Raw genomic sequence first — 18,573 nt, forward strand, 5'->3', positions numbered from 1 at the left:
AAAACTAGAACTAACTTCAAAAGAAGAAACATTTATAGATATCTGTATATTTGGATCTTACTTTTTATTTTAATTGTTCTTTGTTGTTAGTTAATATTACTATATTTCAAAATTCAAATAACTAATGGATCTTATTATTAAATAATATTTAACCATGTAATAAAAAAATATAACAATATAATTATAAAATAAAATTAAAATAATTGAATGAACTAAAAATATAAAAAATAAAAATAAATCTTTATTGAATCAAAAGAAATTAAAGAATGGAGTTAAAGAGTTTTACTAGGAGACAGAGAGTCAAGAACGAACAGCAAAAAAAGAGAATTAGAAATTTAGAAAGCATAAAAGAATTATGCTTTTAGTACTTAAATTTAAACTACTGACTTAATTTTTAATTATCTTTTTATTATTATTTAATTATTTTTATAATCAATATGATATTTTTATAAATAGTGAGATCTTTTTTCTGTACATTATAGAAACGAGATAAATTTAAAAGAATATAATGGGGTTAAATTTATTTATTGAGTAGGGCAAATAATTTTTTGTCCCATATACTACATGTAACTCTATAAAATTTTAATGGGAGCACTTGCCCCCACACTTTCTAATGTAGATCCATCCCTGTCAGTCACATTCATTATTATACATTGGACTTTTGGTGATGTATTTAATTGCAGAGTATTGGCACATGGGAGATACAAGCCATGAATGCGAGTATTGCCATGCATTGTTTTGGTATGACGAAAGGATACAAAAGCACTACAACACAAATGATCCGAAATATACATTGTGCTGTAGGGGAGGTCAAGTTGAGATTCCTCACCTACAAGAAGCCCCAAAAATGTTGTATGATTTGTTGTTTGGTAATGACACTAGAAGCAAACACTTTCAGAACAACATTAGGACCTACAATAGCATGTTTCAATTCACCTCATTAGGTGCTAAGATTGACCGAACGGTTGCAAAGGATAAAGGTCCACGCACGTTCATTCTATATGGGAAAAACTATCATTTAATGGGAAGCCTCATACCACAAGAAGGGGATCACGCCAAATTTGCACAGCTATATGTCTTTGACACGCACAATGAGATTGAAAATCGCATTTCAGCAATAAGGTATGAATCTTTGGAATAAAATGATTTTGTTGGAGATGCCTTTGGTTTATACTTTACATTTTTAGGGGGAAAATCAAAATTACATGTCAAATTACATGGGTGTCTTGCAGCGGAGAAAACACTGAGAAAGTTCACGAAGACATTGTTAGAGATTTGAAGATCATGTTGGATCAACACAATGTGTTGGTAAAGGCATTTCGTATGGCTGGCCAAAAGATTAACGGTGATGCCACATCGTCAGTGAAGCTTAGATTGTTGGGAAAGCGGGGAAACGATGGTAGAAGGTATAACCTACCATCAACAAACGAGGTGGCAGCATTGATTGTGGGTGACTTTGATCTCGAAAAAACAGATAGGGATATTGTTGTCGAGACTCGAAGTGGAAGACTTCAGAGAATAAATCAGCTTAATCCTTCCTACTTAGGATTGCAGTATCCTTTATATTTTCCTTATGGGGAGGACGGTTTCAAGGAGCATATACCTCTTAACAAAGGACGTACTAACTCGACCAAGGGCCACGAAGATGTAACGATGAAGGACTTTTTTGCATTTAGAATACAAGAAAGGTTAGCTGATGGTTCCCCATTGCTATATTCAAGAAGATTATTCCAACAATTTCTGGTGGATGGATATTCTATGGTTGAGTCTGCTAGACTAACATACATTCGATTAGACCAGGACAAATTTAGGTGTGAGATGTACAAGGGAATAAGTGAAGCTGTATTGATGGGTGAAACAACACCTTCATCAAGGGGTAAATGTATCATACTTCCGTCATCTTTCACTGGAGGGCCAAGATATATGATACAGAACTATCAAGATGCCATGGCAATTTGTAATGTTGTTGGATACCCAGACCTCTTCTTAACCTTTACTTGCAATCCTAAGTGGCCTAAGCTTGAGGATTTTCTAAAGAATAAGGATCTAAATGCTGAAGACCGTCCTGATATGGTATGTCGAGCCTTTAAGGTCAAATTGGATCGTCTAATCCAAGACATCAGAAAGAACAATATATTTGGAAGGGTCGTTGCAGGTAAAATTATTTGTAATCTAAAATATATTTTGATGTTTACTTAAGGGTTGTAGTGTCTTATTTCCCTCGGTACAATGTGACATGGTTTTTAATTTTAATTATTTATGGTCAACTCAACTACTCACCTTGAGAACATTCCATAAGAATTATATTACGCACAAAATTTGGACCGGGGGCCGATGGATAATCTAAAAACCACATGCTCTTTCACTCTATCAAATTACTTCATACTTTCAAGGTTATTCTGTGAACTAAATTTGTTTAATTATTTCATTTGTATATACTATCGAATTCCAGAAGCGTGGTTTACCCCATGCACACATCTTGGTGTTTTTACATCGAGATGACAAGTATCCAACTGCAGATGATATTGATCAAATCATAAGTGCTGAAATACCAGATAAGGACAGAGATCCACTATACTATGAAGCTGTAGAAAAACACATGATGCACGGTCCATGTGGGAGCATCAAGAAAGACTCATCGTGCATGGAGAATGGGAAGTGCATTAGACACTTTCCTAAGAAATTCGTCAACAACACTACTATTGATGAAGATGGATATCCTGTTTACAGGAGAAGAGATGATGGAAAGATAATTAGCAAATGTGGGGTTGAACTTGACAATCGTTATGTTGTCCCACACAATAGGAAGCTTCTTTTGAGATATGGGGCACACATTAATGTTGAATGGTGCAACCAATCAAGATCAATCAAGTACTTATTCAAGTATGTTAATAAAGGAAACGATCGAGTAACTGCTTCGTTTTACGGCAGTGGCACAGCCGATGCAGAGAATGATGAGTGTGATGAAGTTAGCATGTATTATGACTGTAGATATATATCTCCATGTGAAGCAGCTTGGAGAATATTTGGGTACGGAATCCACTTTAGAGACCCTTCTGTGGTACGTTTGGGGTTCCACTTGCCAGGTGAGCAACCTGTTGTTTTTCAAGATCATGAAAATCTAGAAGATGTTGTTAAGAAGGCTTCTGTGAAGGAATCTATGTTTCTTGGATGGTTCGAGGCAAACAAGAAGTACGGTGAGGCTCGAAGTTTAACATATTCAGAATTCCCATCCAAGTTTGTGTGGAAGCCACTACCAAGGAAATGGTTCCCACGCAAGTCTCATTCAGTTATTGGACGGATATTCTTTGTGCCGCCAAGATCAGGAGAAATATACTATCTTCGATTACTCCTAAATTTTGTGAGAGGCCCAACCAGCTATGAGGATATTAGAACTATTGACGGTATTCTATACCCTACATTTAGAGATGCATGTTATGCACAAGGTATTCTAGATGATGACAAGGAATATATCGATGCTATTGAGGAAGCAAGTATCTGGGGGTCGGGTCAATATCTCAGGAAACTGTTTGCAACACTGTTGTTTTCAAACACTATAACTAGACCGGAACATGTATGGGTGATAAACCCATATTTCATGGTTTATTTTGTGCTTAGTTTGAGTGATTTATTCAATCCTTCACCCACTTATTCATATTAATTGCATGGTTTTACTTTCCCTTCCTTATTATGTGATGTATGTGAAAAACATGTTTCCTAAGCTTTAAAATTAATTATTTTAATTACCTTTATTTCCATTCGATGCCGTGATTAGTGTGTTGAGTAGTTTCAGATTTTCTAAGGCAGAATGACTTAAAGGATGAAAAAGGAAACGTACAAAAATGGAAGGAAAGTGCGAAACGGAGTTTTGAAGAAACTGGCATCCACGCGATCGCATGGACGACGCGATCGCGTGCCAAAAGCGAAGAAGCAGCGACGCGGCCGCATGACTGACGCGACCGCGTGCCTTAAGTATAACGCATACGACGCGGACGCGTGACTGACGCGACCGCGTGGCAAGGAAAAGCTCCAGATGACGCGACCGCGTGACCCACGCGGACGCGTGACAGAGGCCACGCACCAGAAATTGCAGAAAACGCTCATAGCGAATTCTGAAGCCCTTTTTGGCCCAAATCCAAGTTCAGAAGGCATAGACCAGAGGTTATAAAGTGGGGGAACGCATCCATTCAAGGAGAGCTCGCATTTTTACTACTTTCCATGATTTAGATTTAGTTTGAGAGAGGTTCTCTCCTCTCTCTCTTAGGATTAGGATTAGGATTTAGGACTTCTCTTAGTTTTTAAGAGTGACTCTCGATCCAGGTTTAGTATTCACTTTAATTTATGTTTCTATGCTACTTTTACTTTAATGCTTTTATTCGTATCTATAAATGTTGCCAACTTGACTTATGAACCATTTCCATGTTATGATTTGAATTAATGATTATTTGAGGTATTTCAGTTATTGATTGTTTTCTCTTTAATTTGTGTTACCATTGCTTTCCATCTAAGGATATTTTATTCCAACAATTTTACCTTTTCCCTTTTTGCTCTTGGTTAAGAAATCAGTAACTCAATATTATCAAACTCAGCATAATTGATAATCGCTATCTTGCTAATTGAACTGAACTTCAATAATCCCAACTTTTTCTTAGGAAATAAATAGGATTCGAAGGTCAAACTAATTAGTCCCTTGACTTTCCTTTGCTTTAGTAAAGGTTAACTAAGTGAAATTTAGATTCAACTTTCACTATTGCTGAGAAAGATAATTAAGTTAGACTTCCAATTTCTCTTACCTTGCCAAAAGTTTGCTTTACAGTTTTATTTATTTTAATTGCCACCTACTTTACTTGTCATTTAAATCACTTGCTTCTCACCTTCTAAACCCCGATTACAACCTTTATAGCCAATAATAAGAACAAACTTCCTTGCAGTTCCTTGAGAAGACGACCCGAGGTTTAAATACTCGGTTAACAATTTTTAAAGGGGTTTGTTACTTGTGACACCCAAAACGTTTGTATGAAAGGACTTTTGAAGGTTTAGAAACTATACTTGCAACGAAAATTTATCCGCAAATTTTTAGACCACGCAAAAGTTCTCTCATCAATGGGAAAACACATGGAAATTACTTTCAGATGATATCCTACATAAACAAAGGAGGATACTTGACAATCAAGGTAATTACTAACTACCACAAACTTTATTAGTTTATTGGTTCGTTTTCTTTGATATTATGAAAAAATTTAGTATTTTTGGTACAATGGTTTAATATTAGTTTTCGCATCTAATGAAATTTGTAATTAACACCATATAAAGGATTAGTATAATGACTCAATCTAAGTGATGTTCTAAACTAAATTTGGTAACATTCAAATATAGGTTTTATTATTTAGGGTAAAATTTTGTTTATGACCATATCTGTACTAAAATAAATAGAAAGTGACATTATTCCCATTAATAGGTGTCTCCCTTAAAAGCATGTCAAATTCATTATAGCATTCAAAAAATGTCGTGTAGTTTTATAAAGAAGCATGTGTTTTTTTTCCATACCTTTTGTTAGTGTAACTGCAGAATTTTATGATGTCACTTTCTTCTCAATACCCATCATTGATTGCATCACTTTAGTAAGAAAATTGTACCCTTTCCATTGTTGCGATCAGATTTGCTGTATAAGAATAGATTTAGAAAAATATCAGCTATAGAACACGGATTATAAGCACATGACACACTGAATTGAGGTAATAGCATGTTGGATCAAATACAATCTAATTAGCATGGAGTAAACCAATTTTCATTCTATGCCTCTGTATTATGTGTCCAAATTTGCAATCGATATATATTTTCAAAAACTTATATTGATATATAAGTGTGGATGAGAACACTAATATCTGATTTGAAACACATGGAAAAAAACTATTATTATATACATCTATATAAAATTGTCGTTGATTGGTTACACTGATGCATGAAGTATCGCTTTGGAACTAGAGTGGGATGGTACACTAATATAATAGTACGAATATAGTTAGCCTCATAATTTCAAATGATTTATAACTAATACATATATTCATAGCAATTCTACATATATGAATTAGACTTATATATAAGGTATGATTTTCCGTATAAGATTGTTATATGTTTGATTTTTTATATCTCAGTATATGTAGATTTTAAACCCACATTAAGCCAATTAGAATTACCATGGGAGCACAGGTATTCAAATCTTTAGTTTTTACATGGCCATATATGTAATAAGTAATTTTACATTCTTATCAATTGCTTTTTTATATTTGTTATTTATCAAAAATTAAAATTTGAATATTAAATTTGATATTTAACATTTATATGTGTGACTAATGAAATTTTATTTTAATACCTCAGATTTACATATGACAGAGACAGAAATAAGAGATTTGACTCTTATTGAAATTGAGAACTTATTAAAGGGATACAATAAGAGCCTAAGAGACATCCCTTCTATGCCATTCCCTAACATGGACATGTGTTATCAACAATTGATGTCCAATGGTGTCAATAGGCTTATTTGTGATGAGCTTCGTTATGATAAGCGACAATTGGTAGTGGAACATGCAGATTTATTACAAAAGCTAACAGATGAGCAGAAGAGAGTGTATAAACAAATATTAGCAGCTGTCAACAGTGGTGATGGTGGTGTGTTTTTTCTATATGGATATGGCGGTACAGGGAAGACATTTGTTTGGAAAACATTAGCTGCTGCAATTAGATCTAAAGGTCAAATTGTCTTGATGGTTGCTTCGAGTGGGATAGCATCTCTCTTGCTCCCTGGTGGAAGGACATCACACTCGCGTTTCGTAATCCCTATTAACCTTGATGAGTTTTCAACATGTAACATTAATCAGAACAGCCCTTTGGCAGAGTTGATAATTCGATGTAAGCTTATTATATGGGACGAAGCTCCAATGGTCAATAGACTTTGTATCGAAGCACTTGATAGAACAATGAGAGACATTTTAAGGTTCAAGAATGCTAATAGTCTTCAACAACCTTTTGGAGGCAAGACTGTTGTATTTGGCGGGGATTTTCGACAAATACTGCCTGTCATACCCAAGGGCAGCAGGCAAGATATTGTCAATGCAACAATCAATTCTTCATATATTTGGGATAGTTGCAAGTTGTTGTCACTAACACAGAACATGCGGTTGCGGGCGGACACTCTTGATGAAAGGAATAATGAGTTAAAACAGTTTGTTGATTAGATTTTGTCAATTGGAGATGGTCGGTGTGGTGATCCTATTGATGGGATAGACAAGATAGGAATTCCTGATGATATTCTCATTGATCAATGGGATGACCCTATAGTATCCATCTGCAAGGCAACATACCCGGAATTGTTTCTAGGGGTAAATTGTGTATCACATTTGAAGGAAAGAGCTATACTTGCACCAACTCTACATATGGTTGATGAAATCAATAGCTTCATGATGAGTTTGAACAGTGAAAAATCTAAAACTTATTATAGTTCAGACACCGCATGTCAATCAGAAGCGCACAATGACTTATTGGCATCACTTCATACACCCGAGTTTCTAAATAGCATTAGATGTTCAGGTGTTCCCAACCATGAATTAACATTAAAAGTAGGGACCCCGATAATGTTACTAAGGAACATAGACCACTCAGCTGGACTATGTAATGGGACACGGTTGGTAGTTTCTAAACTCGAAAGACACATCATTGAAGCAATAAGCTTTTTAGGCAGTGGGAACGGTAATAAGGTATTCATACCATGGATGACTCTCACTCCATCCGATCATAAAATACCATTCAAATTTCAACGCAGACAGTTTCCAATAATGGTATCCTATGCAATGTCAATCAACAAGAGCCAAGGTCAATCATTGTCAAACGTAGGATTGATTCTAAAAAAACCTGTTTTATGCATGGCCAACTTTATGTTGCACTTTCAAGGGTCACTCATAGGAGAGGTCTCAAGATTCTGATTTGTCATGATGAACATGAGAAGAGGAAAACAGACAATGTGGTATACAAGGAGGTGTTTAGGAATTTAAACTAGAGTTATTTCACATAAGACACAGAGGTAAAACTAACCCAGTATACATGTATATTTACAACTTTAGAATGTTTTAATGCCATTTTTTAAGTTTCGTGATTAATCAAACTATATTGAAATTTTTTGTTTATTCTGTAAATTACTTTTATGCAACAACTTATTGTTTAGAAGATTGAAAATTTTAACCCTAACTCTCATGAATTAACTCTAGCTTTTTAGGATTGTAAATGCTTCATTTAAACACTCATTGAAGTCCATTCATTTTTTCAAGCAGACAGTTGTACAACTTTATTTCAAAATAGGGATTCAGTCTGAATCATCAAAGTGCTCCAGCAATGATTACACGTACAAGGTAATCTATAAGATGATGCACAATGTGTTAGGTACATGTTCTTATCTACTCATTCAAGTTTATATGCAATAGGCAATTTACAATATTTAGCTTTTTTTAATTTATAACCCATATCTTGCAGATTATATTGCTTAATTATTTTTGGAGAATCTATGATAGCACATTTGTTTTAATGTTTGGCCATACAGTAAGAAAAAAGCTATCATTTCAAAAAGCGGCTCAATTTTAATTATAAGCCAATCGGGGAACAAAACTTATTTACAAACTGTACTCTTCATGTATTGCTACCAGATAAGACAATCCCATTGATTTTAAGGTAAAGATTAACTTTCAAAATATCTATTTCTCAATGGGACATTCGACTTTTCTTTAAACTCAGTTTAATATTTTTTTTTTTGAAACAGAAGTTGCTAGCCAAAAGCTACAACACATGTTAGGATTATTTCTCCTATTATAGCCCACATTTTCTATTAAAAAAAATTATAGCATTCACACTTTTGGTGCCAATTCAGTGTTTTGTTTCCGATTTTGCAAATAGATTTGTATTTTCATTACGAATTTTTATTATTTATGCCTTTCCTTTTATAAGAGAAAATATTTTTCATACACCAGTTAAAAAATACACATTTTTATCAGTCATATTTCTTCGAAAACGGTCAATTACTCTTACAATCTAAAATAAGAAGACTAGAGAAGTCTAAACCACTACATATTACATGACAACTTTTTTTTCAGATTATTTTTAGACCAGATTAAATATGCATTTAATTAGCATGATTTAATTATTATGATAAATTTTGTTCTAATGGAGCAATCCTTTCCCAACATAGAATTTATTTGTAACATAAACCTTCTTTGTGATATTTCAACTAATGGAACAACTACAAACTGTAAAAGATTCTACTAATTCTTCATGTAAACCAATTATATATAAACATAATTAGCATCTCTAATCAACTTTGTATCCACCCAATTTCATTTCCATGTCATAAGTATTAATCTTCATTTAACATTTTGCATACAACGTAGTTGGATATCATGATATTTTTGGTTAAACATGAATGACTAAGCAAGTAACTAAAGCATGGAAGAAGTCTCATACCTTTGAGTAGACCACTTATAATTAAAGATATTATATCACACCCATCATCAACAATTTCATCATTAATGGAATTTTCCAGATCCGGATCACAACCAAGCACCAATTTGTAAGAACTGCAAGACAAAACAACAACTTAAATCAATTATCTAACTTTGTTTTAACAAAATATAAAATTAACATTGGTAGAAAGGGAAAGATATGCGATGATTATGTTATTACCCAAACTTGGTGGTTACCGATCTCCATGGAGAAAATGTACAGTTCTCACAGTTTTTGTTTCCTAATTATAACGAAAAAATAAAACAAATCAAAACTAAGATCTACCTCTATGAGCTCAACCGTTACTGTGCTCAATAAATAAATTCAGTGAGAGGTTTGTACATACTACTCTGTACAAGGAGCCAGTCAAGTAATAAAGAAATTATTGTCATTTTCATCTAGATGATTATTCCATTACAACATGATTTCACTTCGTCACCTGCTCATTTCACAAACCAACCAACAATTGTTAATTACATATTTTACTGTTTCAAACTTCGAAGGAAAACAAATATAAACATGTATAAATATTCATCAGATTACCTTACCTGCGCGTGTATGCGGCTGTAACCAATGAATTCTAAGAGATTCCCATGAGTAACATATGAAGCTATTTAGAAGTAGTTGAAAAATGATCATGAAAAAACTTTTCCATTTTTTTGGCGTTTCCCTTGCCACTTAGATGAAGAAATATGAACCTTTTTATGAGCCAACGGTCATGAGTAAATGAAGTAAGTGGGTTCAGCCAATTCAAAATTAATATATAATAATATCTCCATAAATTCACATTTAATGGGCCCAGTGTTACTCTTTTTTGGCTAGCCAAAAAGTTGAACTTCTTTATAGGGAAGCGTTTTTTACCTTCTATACAAAATTTATATCCATCTTGCACAACTAAACAAGCATTAATATTTTAATATCCATATCCATTAATTAAATCCTTCCAACAACATTTTAAGAACTAAGATTTTAAAATGAGTATTCATTTTAAGCATATTATTATTCAAACAAAATTCTTATGAAACAAATGGCATACGAAATTAATAAATAAATAGTCATTAAAATGTTACTAAATCTTTAGTAACAATAAACATGTATATAAAATTGTAAGTAGGAATAATTAATCATTAATAAATTTTTATGTTTAATTATATTATTATGTGTAATATCACGTCACATATTTTTTTTACACAACAGGCAAATCACATAAAAATTTATCTAATATTATTATATCCCAAAATAATTATTAAGTTTTGCACTATAATTTAGTATTAATTTTATTAAACATAGCTGTATATATGTAGAAAAAGATAAAATATACTGTGTAGCACCATCCGCGCATCGCGCGGAAATACACTAGTTCAAAAGAATTCAAACCAAGTTAAACAATAATAACTACCTAAGTTTAAATCAATTTTACTAAAACAATCAAATATACTAAACCAATGAATTTCAAACCAAGTATGCCTAATTATTTAACTCAAATCAATCATAACAAATTTCTAAACGTTGACCCAATTTAGGAAAGGAAGACTATATGAATTCAAACTAAGTTTATATCTCCAAAAATTGAATTACACTGAATAATGGCTTAATTTAATAATTTTTCCATCTTAACTCTCTTATCTTTTCAATTCATGGCTTTTTTATTCTCTCTTGATCATTTTAATAAGGAAAAGTATGAGGAGCCAATGGAATATTTATACAATGTGTACAATGGAAGTTTAGAGAGTATTAAAGATATAATCATTAATGTTACCTTTTCTCATCAGCTAAAACTTTTGGGATGAGTGGTATCATGCATGGTATTAGAGCGCTAGATTCGAAAGGTCAAGAGTTTGAGCCTTGGTGAACCCCAAAATTAGTTTAAGCTTTTGGGAAAATGTTTATTATCGCTAGTACTTGGTTATTCTAGATAGTATGGGAGATAGACTAAAAAACAAAATAATTCTACGAAAAGCTAAAAAAATCCAAAGAGATTCGTTTCTAATTAAAAAAAATAAAAGATATATACTCTCTTTTATTACCTTTTAATTTTGGAAAATGCAAACTATATAGATAGATGAATACCAATTTTCAAAATTAAAATTATTTGTTGTGTTGTAAAATAACTAAATAAATAAATAAATAAAGAAGAGGTAACAAATATAAAAAAAAAGAAATATAAAGAAAAAGAAAGAAGTATTGCAACGAAAAGAGAGAGATAATTGTTTATTGCTGTGTGTATTATTTTATATCAGATTCTCTATTTATAGACATACATGGGCATTATTTTCAAACTTCATTAAAGTTTAGTCTGGCTTGGAAAAATTAGCTGTCCATGTAATCAATTGTCATCCATATCAGCTCTTATCACAACATTTTCCCTTGGATGACCATTTAGGATTATTACCTCGTTAAAACCTTACTAAAGAAAAATCCAATGGAAAAAAATCTTAGTGAAGGAAAAAGAGTACAATATCCTCTAGTGATGGGGACGGCCTCATTAAAAACCTTGTCAAGAAAAATCAAATGGGAAAAAACCTGACCAAAGAAAAAAGAGTACAGTCTCCCCCTCTTGCTGACATCATTTAATGTCTCGAAATCGGCACATCCCAATCTCATGTACTAATCTTTCAAAGAAGAATTTTGGAAGTGACTTTGTAAATAAATCTGCCAGATTATCATTCTTTTCTTTTCTTGGCTCTGAATTATTAGCATTAAGCCTAGCACTCTAATTCAACGTTACTTAATTAGGTTTCATCATGAGCTTTTATGTTCTGAATTTTTTACCTACGTCATTAACATACACATCAAACTATACTAATCATTTGGGTTATTTATTCAAAGTCCAACTGATATTTGTCATCATAATATACTGTTAATTTATCTAAATACATAAATATGATTAAATTATTATATAAAATTATTTATATTATTCTAATTATTTTACATAAAAGTATGTTAAATCTTAAACATACATCAAACATGCATGTTGTGCATAATTTATTTGTACATGCATGCATGACACAATATATAATACTAGCTGTATAAAAAAAATTAAAATTAAAAAAAGAGGGAGGGGATAGATAAACGTATTTGGCAAATACCCTCCAAGCTAAAAAAGTCCAACAAACAAATAAAATAAATAGAAGAGAGAAAAAAGCACACTGAAGAGTAAGTGATGTGACAAAATCATGAAGTCAAAAACCAATAAAATAATTCGATTAACAAGTAGCGAGGAGCTCAAACACTGAAAACAACATATTCATGCATGTACCAGAAAGAGAGGCAAAGAACATTAAAGCAGCCGCCAAATAAAAGCACAAGATAGATATGTTATATGAACATGATACTATATTTCATTAGATACGTTCTTGCCCCTGATCTTTATTGGTCCCATCTGGAACAACAAATTGTGAATTAAGAACAAGTTGGTGCATGATTGTTCGAAACAAAAATAAGTACTACATTCATCTCCAAATAAATTTCCTTTTTTTAATAGTCTAAAATACAAGGGTCTATATATATTTCAAAACCAGCCCACAAGTTCCACCCTCGAATAAAATAAAATAATACACACCCCACACGCAAATCGTATGCTATGCCAAAAGAAGCCTACAATTCATGTAGCTAGTACGATAATGTACTATACTCTTCTAATATACATACCGAAGATTTTCAAGTGTACCGTTATACCGGTGTATCAGTGATTTTTAATCGTTGATCTTAATTATATATATTATATATATTTTTTATAATTAAAATCAACGATTAAAAATCACTAAAACACCAGTGTACCAGTATACTTAAAAGTTTTTCAATAGCATTTATCTATTTAAGCATCAATATTTCTAGGTTTTTATTTCTCTCATCCTCATATAATACTTTTCCTCATTTCAACACAAATCGGACGGTCCGATTTGTGTACCTAAAAATCGGACGGTCCGATTTCTGTGCCTCTTAAAAATCGGACGGTCCGATTTGTACTCCGTACATTAAATTATCCCACACTTTAAAAAAATACCACAGTAGATCACAATTTAAAAAAACATTATTGTTAATCCAATATTAAAAATAAAAAAGTGCATACATGTAAGAGTGTATAAAGCCGTCAAAATTAAGCTTGTATATGTATATAAATAACATTATTCTTTTGGATCTAGCTATGTGACGTTTTATTCAAAAAAAATTTCGTCAAATGCCTCCTTTTTTTCGAACCATCTATCTCCTAATATATATATATATAAAACTACTAAGCATAATAATCCGCACTCAATTTTCAACGGAAAGTAAATCTCTGTCTTGTTTCGCTTTGCATATACAATGTAAGTGAACACATATAGGAACTATGGATAGAGAGGATAAATGTATCGATAATCAATGATACAATAGATGCTTATAAATAGTACATGTATAGGGTCAGCTAGTCATCATAGTTCAATATCTCAATCGAATTCATTTTACAAAAAAAAGAAAGATACATGGATAATCAAGCAAAGAGTAGTGGTGCTTCCTCTTTTACTAGTGCTATGAATCTTGACCAACAAGGAGTGTCTTCTATTCCTCAACGCTATGTTCTACCCCCTTCACAACGCCCAAACATCATTCATCATGATGAACATGTTCTTCCTCTCCCTATAATAGACTTGTCTGATTTTCATGATCAATCTCGTAGATATCAAATTATCAACGAAATCAGAAATGCTTGCAAGGAGTTTGGTTTCTTTCAGGTATTTATATATATATATAGCACAATGCTACTCAATTTTGTATATCATTTAATTTTTATTAAACTACTCTTTCACTTTAGTCCACTGTACTCTCTGCTCTTCTCTTGAGGGATGCAACTGCTTCAATGTCACTCATTTTCACGAATTTGTTCACAACACGCTTCTTCTATTACACGTTTTTTTTTTCTTCTTTAATAAAATTGTGGAAGAATAGAAAAAGAATTGATTGAGTGAATTAGGATTGTCGGCCACAAAATTTTTTTATTATTGTCATGAGTTAAAGTAGAAGAGTAGTTTAATAATTTTGTTGGAAAAATGCATGTGCAAGTATAAATATAGATTTTGTAGACTATTTCATTATTATATATTCGAGTTCACGTTAGCTTGTACATGATTGTGGATAATTGGGTACCGTTACAAATTAAAAAATATGGTTTATTATACATTAAGATTTAGTATAAGTGGATTTCATTTTTACACTCTTTTAAGTGTAAAATTTTTTTACACTCTGCTGGTGTAAAAAAAATTACATTGTTAATTAGCTGTTACAACATTAATGAAATAGTAACGTTAAGTAATCAACTTTTTTTGGTTAATATCAATTGACTTTTTATTTAATTTTAACAATTTTATAACTAAAAATATTTAATTTAATGGCAATATAAAACACATTATTAGTGTATAATAATATAACAATAATAATAATTATCACTCTCTAAATACTTAACATATTTGGATAACTATATATTATTTAAACAATGATGATGTACTCATTTTTTATTTTTAATTGCAATTAGGCACATTATTAGTTAGAAATTATCAATTAGTTAAAACTTATGGAAAAGTCTAGGAGCCAGTAACTTTTTCAAATTTTGGTCAGCATGTAACCAGCAAAGAAAAGTGAGCCATTGGATGAAATCTCACATCAATCTCACACCATTAAAATCATCATTGATGGTTACAAATTACAAAAGTTGTTGCTCCCTAGCACTCCTCAAAACTTATTATTACCAATAATATTTTATTTAAAGTGAAAATATTATTATGCAAGTTGTATGTATTTCTGATGGTTGCATGTATGTTATATAGCCCTTAAAGACTTTGAATAGGTATGTACACAGATGATGACATGCCCCTTTTCAAAGCGACAACATAGACACCGAATAATAATAATAATATAAAATTAAACAATTGTCTTAGGTAATAACAACATGAATTTATATGTCAAGTGGCTGAACACACTCATAATAATAGCAACTTTGATCTTGACTTCCACAGATATATACTTTACTTCCATTTCCCATACCGCAATTTAAGATACACTGTCTTTGGCTGCTTGCTTATAAATGAATCATCATAGCTTATTACAAAATATCAAATGTACTTTCCTTCCTTATGTATAACAGCAACTAGCTAGAAAAAAAAAACAAAGCAATTTTTCCCCCTTAGAATGGAATTGTACTCATATCATTATTATTATTCTTAATTCTTCCTATACATGTATATGGCTTTTCTTCATGCATGAACCAATTACAATACATTAGATATTATTAATATTGTTATTATTAAATTCAATTATGAATAATATATAGTTCTCTTCACAAGACTTATGATTATTATTTTGTGTAGGTTATTAACCATGGAATTGATCAATCAGCAATAAATGAAGCCCTAAAAGCTGCAGAGGAGTTTTTCAACCTCCCTCATGAGGAAAAGATGTGTTTGTTTTCTGATGATGTTCATAAGCCTGTAAGATATGGAACAAGCCTTAATCATGCTAGGGATGAAGTTTTTTGTTGGAGAGATTTCATCAAACATTATTCTCATCCCCTATCGGATTGGCTTCATTTGTGGCCTTCAAATCCACCAAGTTATAGGTATTTAAAAAACTATTTTTTTTTCTGCTAATATAAAAAAATTTGAATATTTTTATTTCTTATAAACCAGCTACTACATTTATAAAAAGGTAAAAACTCAGGTGAAGTCGACTTCACGTGAAGGTGATACCTGAGAGCAGTTAGATGATTTGACTAATTTGACTAAATTTTCATCCAACGACTTTCAGGTATTAACTTCACGTAAAGTCGTTTTCACCTTATAAAAAACATTTAGGATCTATTGTTATCATTTTCCTTTTCTATCTTCTCTTTTTCATTATACTCTATTTTTTTTAGTGAATTTAGTGTTCTATATATGAACCAATAATAAAAAGGTTCATTCATAAAAATATTTCTATGGTATATTAATTATTTTATCAAATTTTTAAGAAAAAAATAATTCAATCAACTATAATTGGTAATAGGAAGAACATGGGAAATTATGCTGAGGCAGTGCAAGATCTTCAAACCAAACTAATGGAGATGATTTTTGAGAGCCTAGGGTTAAACCCTAGCTACCTTGAAGAAGAAGTTAATGGTGGATCTCAACTCCTAGCTGTGAATTGCTACCCAGCATGCCCTGAACCCGAACTAACCCTAGGGATCCACCCTCATTCCGATTATGGATCAATAACTGTTCTACTCCAAACTCGATCCGGGCTCGAATTCAAGAACAAAAACAATAATTGGGAAGCAGTTCCTTTAGTTGAAGGTGGCCTAGTAGTGCAATTGGGTGATCAAATGGAAGTATTGAGCAATGGAGTTTACAAGAGTGTGATTCACCGAGCAACAGTGAATGTGGATAAGAAGAGGTTTTCAATTGTGAGTCTTCATAGTTTTGCAATGGACAAGAAGATAGGGCCAGCAAAAGAGCTTGTTGATGATGATCATCATCAATTACCAAAGTGTTACAATGAATTCAGCTTCAGTGAGTTTCTTCATTTCATTTCCAACAATGATATTACAAAAGAAAGGTTCCTAGACACTTTGAAGATCATGAAATAATTAAACCATATATAGATTTTGGTATGTATGTTCTTTTTTTTGAGTTTGTTTGTGATTTCAGATTTTGGAGATAATGAAAGGATTTGAAGAGTAATTAAAATACATTCAAATCACTTAATAAGTTTTTCTATCCTTTCATTATTTCTCCTTCTAAATATATCTGAACTTGCAAATATACTTTTAAGATAGATGCAAGGTTTTTTCAAAGAGCTAATTCAAAAGCTGTTTGATTATATAAATAGGAACATCCATGCACCTTACCTAATTGTTTGTTTAAGGATTTTAGTACTATACATGGTATATGTAAGTGAAATAATTATAAAGCAATAAAAGATAAGGTTCTTTGTCAATCGAAGACTTCAAGGTGACACTCTTTTAAAGAAAACTTGAATCGGTGCAAATTGAATACGCATGTACTATTTTCCTTTTTCTTGTCACCATGCATAGCTTTTTTTTTTTTTTCTCCTTTTTTTTTTGTATTTGCTTCGGTACGACGATAAATTTATATATATCTGTACAATACTTTAATAAAAATAAAAATAAATTTTATTTAATTTTTATAAAAAGACTTAAATATTTTTTTTTTTGTATTGGACAAAAACAACCCTAATTCTTTAATTTAATAAAAATTCAATTAACTTTAATTTTATATTTTTAAATTTAAATCAATTTAAAAATCAAAACCCTAAAATCCTAAATCCCCCAATCCAGTTCAATCCCACTCTTGACTCCTCTCCTCTCGAAAAGTGAAAAGGGAACAAAGAACTCTAGCACTCGCGGCCTCCCGCAGCCACCGCAACTCCCACAGCCACCGCAGCTCCCGCAGCCCCACTTGCTTCATTGTCATCGCGGAACTCTCCTCCGCTGGGAAGCTCCGTCGCCAAGGTAATCAATTTGTCACCAATTCCAAAGTCTTCATATTATGTTGTAGTACATCTTGCTTAGTTCACAAATTCCTGGCCGACAAATGATTATCAGTTTATCATGTTCTTTCTGGTTACTATGATAGAATATAAGTGTTGTACCAGATAGATTAAAAAATGCCACTCAAAATTAAGTGTTTCTTAATTCTTGCCAAATTATCATACGTTATTATAGTAATATATTTACACAAAAAAGTTCATGTTTACTAGATTGGAGTTTCTGTTAATTTTCATTCTAGATATGAAGAAGTCTGGTAGACTATTGTTAAGTATAATTTTTAGGATGGCCAGAAAAACTGTTTTAGTTATTAAGGACGTGGAATTTGGATATGTTAATAGAAGAAACAATGGGTGGGAAGCATTATTAATCAATTTACCAGGTAGCTTGCACTTTGTGTTTAGAATTCAAGTATGTGATTTTTCCGTAAGAAATCTTATAAGGCAATTTTGATACTTAAAACCAGGCAAGTTTCTATAGAGGAAGGAGAAGCCAAAACCCGTGAGTTAGAAGTC

The 18,573-nt window shown here is 31.9% G+C and overlaps 1 protein-coding gene and 1 pseudogene across 1 annotated transcript; both read left to right on the forward strand.

The window, feature by feature from the left end:
* Positions 1,654-8,053, forward strand: LOC107637220 (annotated as a pseudogene).
* On the forward strand, positions 14,007-17,487 carry LOC107637221 (protein DMR6-LIKE OXYGENASE 2-like). Its single transcript, XM_016340656.2, has 3 exons — positions 14,007-14,255; positions 15,885-16,132; positions 16,558-17,487. Exons 1-3 carry the CDS (start codon positions 14,007-14,009, stop codon positions 17,135-17,137), a joined length of 1,077 nt encoding a protein of 358 aa, XP_016196142.1. The 3' UTR covers positions 17,138-17,487.

Source organism: Arachis ipaensis, chromosome B04 (assembly GCF_000816755.2).
Source record: "Arachis ipaensis cultivar K30076 chromosome B04, Araip1.1, whole genome shotgun sequence".
Classification (NCBI taxonomy): domain Eukaryota; kingdom Viridiplantae; phylum Streptophyta; class Magnoliopsida; order Fabales; family Fabaceae; genus Arachis; species Arachis ipaensis.